Source organism: Cebus imitator, unplaced genomic scaffold (assembly GCF_001604975.1).
Source record: "Cebus imitator isolate Cc_AM_T3 unplaced genomic scaffold, Cebus_imitator-1.0 Scaffold0, whole genome shotgun sequence".
Taxonomy (NCBI): domain Eukaryota; kingdom Metazoa; phylum Chordata; class Mammalia; order Primates; family Cebidae; genus Cebus; species Cebus imitator.
Window position 1 is genome coordinate 4,903,473 of NW_016107315.1, and position 7,323 is coordinate 4,910,795.

Genomic DNA, 7,323 nt, shown 5'->3' on the forward strand with positions numbered 1-7,323 from the left:
AAAAAAAAGAAAGAAAAAAATTTCATGCATTCTATTCTTTTTTATGGTTGTTGTTGTTTTGGTTATATTCTTTTGTTTGTTTGTTTGAGACAGAGTTTCATTCTTGTCACCCAGGCTGTAGTGCAATGGCACAATCTCGGCTCCCTGCAACCTCCGCCTCCCGGGTTCAAGCAATTCTCCTCTCCTGTCTCAGCCTCCCGAGTAGCTGGTATTACAGGCACCCACCACTGTGCCTGGCCTGATTCTATTCTAGACTCTAAAATAAATACTATTGTCTAACTTCCTAATCCTGATGATATGAAAAGAAACAAATCAGGGGGCAGATGTTTAGAAAAAGTAAGTGTAACATTACTTGAATATTACATATCTCTTAGAAATCCTCTAGTTTTTATTTTTCAGAGAGAAGAAAATTGTGGTATACTCATGCAAATTTACCACAAATCACACTGACAAGAAAGCAAATAAAGAATAACTAGGAGGCAGGGTATGGTGGCTCATGCCTGTAATCCCAGCACTTTGGGAAGGTGGGACGGGAGGACTGCTTGAGCCCAGGAGTTCAAGACCAGCTTGGACAACATAATGAGACACAACCTCGAAAGAAAGAAGAAAGAAAGAAAGAAAGGAAAGAAAGGAAAGAAAGGAAAGAAAGAAAGAAAGAAAGAAAGAAAGAAAGAAAGAGAGAGAGAGAAGAGAGAGGAGAGAGAGAGAAGGAAGGAAGGAAGGAAGGAAGGAAGGAAGGAAGGAAGGAAGGAAAGAAGGAAGAAGGAAGGAAGAAAATTGGTCAGGTGCAGTGACTCACACCTGTAATCCCAACACTTTCAGGGGCCAAAGCAGGTGGATCACCTGAGGTCAGGAGTTCAAGACAGACCAGTCTGACCAACATGGTGAAACATGTCTCTACTAAAAATACAAAAATTAGCACGGTGTGGTGGTACATGCCTGTAATCCCAGCTACTCGGGAGGCTGAGGCAGGAGAATCACTTGAACCCAGAAGGTGGAGGTTGCAGTGAGCCAAAATCACACCACTGCACTCCAGCCTGGATGATAGAGCGAGACTCCATCTCAAAAAACAAACAAAAAACAATTAGGTGGGCATGGTAGTGTGTGCCTCTGGTCCTAGCTACTTGGGAAGCTAAGGTGGGAAGATTGCTTGAGCCCAGGAGGTTGAGGCAGTGAGTGTGACTGCACCACTGCACTCCAGCCTGGGCATAAGACCCTGTCTCTTAAAAAATAATAATAATAGGCTGGGCATGGTGGCTCACACCTGTAATCCCAGCATTTTGGGAGGCCACGGCAGGCAGATCACCTAAGATCAGGAGTTTGTGACCAGCCTGGCTAACATGGTGAAACCCGTTTCTACTAAAAATACAAAAATTAGCCGGAAATCGCTTGAACCGAAGAGGTGGAGGCGCAGCAAGCCGAGATCATGCCGAAACTCCATCTTAGAATTAAAAAAAAAAAAAAAAAAGGGCCGGGCACAGTGGCTCACGCCTGTAATACCAACACTTTCAGATGCCAAGGCAAGTGGATCACCTGAGGTTAGGAGTTTGAGACCAGCCTGACCAACATGGAGAAACCCCATCTCTACTAAAAATACAAAATTAGCAGCCGGGCGCAGTGGCTCACACCTGTAATCCCAGCACTTTGGGAGGCCGAGGCGGGTGGATTACCTGAGGTCATGAGTTCGAGACCAGTCTGACCAGAATGGTGAAACCCTGTCTCAAAAATAAAAAATTCAAAATTAGCTGGGCATGGTGGTGAGTGTGTAATCTCAGCTACTCAGGAAGCTGAGGCAGGAGAATCCCTTGAACCTGGGAGTTGGAGGTTGTGGTGTGCCTAGATCACACCATTGCACTCCAGCCTGGGCAACAAGAGTGAAACTCCATCTCAAAAAATAAATACATAAATAATAATAATAGCCAGGCGTGGTAGCTCATGCATGTAATCCCAGCATTTTGGGAGGCTCAGGTGGGTGGATCACCTGAGGTCAGGAGTTTGTGACCAGCCTGGCCAACATGGTGAAACCCATCTCTACTAAAAATACAAAAATTAGCTGGGCATGGTGGTGGTCACCTGTAATCCCAGCTACTTGGAAGGCAGAGGCAGGAGAATTGCTTGAACCCAGGATGCAGAGGTTGCAGTGAGCCAAGACAGTGCCATTGCACTCCAGCCTGGGAAACAAGAGCGAAAAGCCATCTCACCAAAGAAAAAATAATAATAATAATAGGCTGGGCATGGTGGCTCATGCCTGTAATCCCAGCACTTTGGGAGACCAAGGCGGGCGGATCACGAGTTCAGGAGATCGAGACCATCCTGTCCAACATGGTGATACCCTGTATCTACTAAAATACAAAAAACTAGCCGGGCATGGTGGTGGACGCTTGTAGTCCTAGCTACTTTGGAGGCTGAGGTAGGAGAATTGCTTGAACCTAGGAGACAGTGGTTGCAGTGAGCCGAGATCATGCCATTGCACTCCAACCTGGCAACAGAGTGAGACTCTGTCTCAAAAGTAATAATAACTATTAGTAGTAGCAGTAGTATTAGATGAACTTTAAAGGCAAGAGTGCTGTGAAATGGTTATGTGTCAATATGACTCATCTAAGCAATGCTCAGATAGTCAGTATGTTTGTGAGAGTGTTTGCATAAGAGATTAGCATTTAGGCTGGGCACAGTGGCTCAGCCTATTGGAAGGCTGACATGGGAGGATCACTTGAGGTCAGAAGTTCAAGAGCAGCCTGGATAACATAGTGAGACCCTGTCTATACAAAAAGTAAAAAATTAGCCAGGCATGGTGGCACATGCCTATGGTCCCATATACTAGGAAGACTGAGTTGGGAGGATCACTTGAGCTCAAGAGGTTGAAGCTGCAGTGAACCATGCAGAGTGCATGATGGAGCCACAGCACTCCAGCCTGGGTGAGAGTGAGACTCTGTCCCAAAAAATAAAAAATGGAGATTAACATTTTAATTGGTAGACTGAGTAAAGATGATTGCCCTCATCTGTGTGGGTGGGCATCATCCACTCTTTTGAAGGCCCAAATAGAACAAAAAGGCAAAGGCAGTGCAAATTCACTCTTCTTCATCTGGGACATCCAACTTCTCCTGTTCTTGGACATCAGAGCTCCTGGTTCTCAGGCCTTTGGAGTCAGATTGAATTGCACCACTCTCTTTCCTGGTTCTCTAGCTTTCAGATGGCAGACTTTGGGACTTCTTAGCCTCCATGATCTCATGAACAATTCTTAAAATAAATCAATCTATAGGCTGGGTATGGTGGCTCACGCCTGTAATCCCAGCATTCTGGGAGGCAGAGGCGGGTAGATCATGGGGTCAAGAGACGAGACCATCCTGGCCAACAGGGTGAAACATCATCTCTACTAAAAATACAAAAATTAGCTGGGCGTGGTGGCATGCACCTGTAGTCCCAGCTACTTGGAAAGGTGAGGCAGGAGAATCGCTTGAACCTGGGAGGTGGAGGTTGCAGTGAGCTGAGATTGTGCCACTGCACTCCAGCCTGGTGACACAGCAAGACTCTGTCTATGTGTGTGTGTGTGTGTGTGTGTGTGTGTGTGTGTGTGTGTATAAGTCCTAGGGTTTGGTTTCTCTGGAGAACTCTAATACATGCTATTATGCTAAAATTGCATTAGATTACTGACACTCTATGTCCCATTTTGCTCAGAAAAAAATGAGTTGTCTCATCCACTTGAAAGGTTTACATACCTGTCACATTTGTCTTTTGCCCTTTTCTTTTTCTCTTCAAACTGTTCCAAGAGGCTTTTTGATTTTCCCACTGACAAAGGAGGAGGAAATAAACCTCCATCTTTTGTATCTCCTCCAAATAGCTGGGGTTTTGTCTGGTACTTTGCAAAAATGCTAGGTTCACCCTGTTAAATAAATGAAAAAATATATAGCATTTCACACATAAAAATATTTATAGCATTCACTATTTTCTGTACAATGCAGAATCACATTTAAGTGCAAACCATATTGCTGTAACGTAACATAGCAAGTAGTATTTCCATTTTATTTTTGTATATACCATAAAATTATATTTAAAATAAAGCAACTGTTTTTATTAATATAGTTTCTGCCTTACCAGCCCAGAGAGATTTTAAATGTCAACTAAAATAGCTTAGAATCAATTGCATAAATTTAAAGGCAAGAACAGAGGACCATTTATGCTATCTCTGAGATGATGTGTTAAAAGTTTTCATTATCATAAGTTTAACTCAAATTGCTGTTGCTCAGCTGCTAGTGAACTAAACTCATATTGATAAGTTTGACGTGGACTGAAGAGTGGGCATGCTGATACATGGTGAGCCATTTTCTGCATTCTTAGGCTTTTGCCCTTTTCTTTTTCTCCTCAAACTGTTCCAAGAGGTCTTTTAATTTTCCAACTGACAAAGGAAGAGGAAATAAACCTCCATCTTTTGTATCTCCTCCAAATAGCTGGGGTTTTGTCTGGTATAAAAACATTCAGGGAGGTCATTTGTTCCTTCATATCAATAGATACCAATTTTTGTACTGAAATACTTATCTCAGAGCATACTTTACTAACTTAAAGCACCAACTTAATCTTATTTGTTAAATCCCTATTTGATGCATATAAGTCTGTATATAAAACTTGAGCCCAGGCCTGTCGCAGTGTCTCATACCTGTAATCCCAGCATTTTGGGAGGCCAAGGTGGGCAGATCACCTGAGGTTGGGAGTTCAAGACCAGCCTGACCAACATGAAGAAACCCGATCTCTACTAAAAATAAAAAATTAGCCAGGTGTAGTAGCACATGCCTGTAATCCCAGCTACTCAGGAGGCTGAGGCAGGAGAATCGCTCGAACCTGGGAGGCAGATGTTGCAGTGAGCCGAGATTACACCACTGCACTCCAGCCTGGGCAACAAGAACAAAACTCCATCTCAAACTCCATCCCCCCCCAAAAAAACAAACGTAAGCCCAGGAATTCTAGACCAGCCTGAGCAACATGGCAAAACTCCATCCCTACAAAAAATATAAAAATTAGCTGGGTGTGGCCGGGCACCATGGTTCACACCTGTAATCCCAGCATTTTGGGAGGCCAGGGCCGGTGGATCACTTGAGGTCAGGAGTTCGAGACCAGCCTGACCAACACAGTGAAACCCCGTCTCTACTAAAAATACAAAGATGAGCCGGGCATGGGGGCAGGCGCCTGTCTAGCTAGCTACTCAGAAAGCTGAGGCACAGGAATCTCTTGAGCCCAGGAGGCAGAGGTTGTAGTGAGCTGAGATTGCACCACTGCACTCCAGCCTGGGCGACAGAGTAAGCCTCTGTCTCAAAAAAACCCAAAAAAACAAAAAAACTGCATCTAGTTATAGGTGCCCCCAAAATCAAAATGTTTTTGACTGACACAAAAAGACAGGTTGATCTCAGGCCGGGCGCGGTGGCTCAAGCCTGTAATCCTAGCACTTTGGGAGGCCGAGGCGGGTGGATCACGAGGTCAAGAGATCGAGACCATCCTGGTCAACATGGTGAAACCCCGTCTCTACTAAAAATACAAAAATTAGCTGGGCATGGTGGCGCGTGCCTGTAATCCCAGCTACTCAGGAGGCTGAGGCAGGAGAATTGCCTGAACCCAGGAGGCGGAGATTGCGGTGAGCCGAGATCACGCCATTGCACTCCAGCCTGGGCAACAAGAGCGAAACTCCGTCTCAAAAAAAAAAAAAAAAAAAAAAAAAAAAAAAAAAAAAAAAAAAAAAAAAAAAAAAAAAAAAAAAAAAAAAAAAAAAAAAAAAAAAAAAAAAAAGGTTGATCTCAAAAATTCAGGCTGGCGTGGTGGCTCATGCCTGTAATCCCAACACTTTGGGCAGCCGAGGAGGGTGGATCACCTGAGGTCAGGAGTTTAAGACCAGCCTGGCCAACATGGTGAAACCCTGTCTCTACTAAAAATACAAAAATTAGCCAGGTGTGGTGGTGCATGCCTATAATCCGAGCTACTGGGGAGGCTGAGGCAGGAGAATTGCTTGAACCTGAAAGGTGGAGGTTGCAGTGAGCCAAGATCATGCCACTGGACCCCAGTCCAGGTGACAGAGCAAGACTCCGTCTTGGGAAAAAAAAAAGAAGGAAAAGAAAAGTTAATCTCAAAAAAAATCAAGGATTCAAGAGACTCTGTTCCTCATTTTGGCCTTTACCCATTAACCTAAGCCTCAGAATCCTCATCTCCTTCTTCAAGGACATAATGTAGTGTAGTTAGCTAAAGTATACAAAATACATGAAGTTTCTTATTTTAAAAAAGTTCAGCTGGAGACAGGGGCTCACACCTGTAATCCTAGCACTTTGGGAGGCTGAGGCGGGTGGATCACGAGGTCAGAAGTTTGAGACCAGCCTGGCCAAGATGGTGAAACCCAGTCTCTACTAAAAATACAAAAATTAGCCAGATGTAGTGGTGGGTGCCTATAATCCCAGCTACTCAGGAGCCTGAGGCAGGAGAATCACTTGAACCCAGAAGGCAGAGGTTAAAGTGAGCTGAGATTGTGCCACTGCTCTCTAGCCTGGGCAACAGAGCAAGACTCCATCCAAAAGAAAAAAAAAAAAGTCCATCTAAATAAAATTTATGTTTTTTAATTTCTATTTTATGAAAACCATTTTTACTTATGAAATTCTCTGTCAATGGAATTTTGTTCTGGAAGCTCAGAAAAAAAAAGAAAGAAATTATTACAAACAATAGTATGACTAGCGTTAGGAAATATCATACAATATTTGCCTCTCCCTTGAGGTGAGAGAATCACCTGAGCTGAGATGTCAAGGCTGCAGTGAGCTGTGATAGCACCACTGTAGTCCAGCCTGGGCAACAGAATGAGACCCCATCTCAAAAAAAAAAAAAAAAAATATATATATATATATATATATATATATATAAAATAATCACTTGACCACCCCTAGGGAGAGGTAAATAGATAGGCAGATAGATAGATAGATATAGATAGATAGATATAAAATATATATATTAAAAAACTAGCCGGGCGCAGTGGCGCGTGCCTGTAGTCCCAGCTATTCAGGAGGCTGAGGATGGAGGATCTCTTGAGTCCAGGAGTTCTGGGCTGTAGTGCGCTATGCCGATCAGGTGTCTGCACTAAGTTTGGCATCAATATGGTGACCTCCCGGGAGCGGGGGACCACCAGGTTGCCTAAGGAGGGGTGAAACAGAGCAGGTCAAAACTCCCGTGCTGATCAGTAGTGGGATCACACCTGTGAATAGCCACTGCACTCCAGCCTGGGCAACATAGCGAGACTCTGTCTCTTTAAAAAAAAAAAAAAAAAACAAAAAAAAACTAGCCTTAGAAATATATACAAACACA

At 43.8% G+C, this 7,323-nt stretch overlaps 1 protein-coding gene across 1 annotated transcript in view; it reads right to left on the minus strand.

Annotated features, from left to right (window-relative positions):
- The window catches only part of IHO1 (interactor of HORMAD1 1), a 58,560-nt gene that overhangs the window by 16,691 nt on the left and 34,546 nt on the right, over nucleotides 1–7,323 (minus strand). The window contains exon 4 of the mRNA XM_017506087.2: nucleotides 3,717–3,880. Coding sequence (XP_017361576.1) covers nucleotides 3,717–3,880 — 164 coding nt within the window. The remainder of the gene's footprint in view (nucleotides 1–3,716; nucleotides 3,881–7,323) is intronic.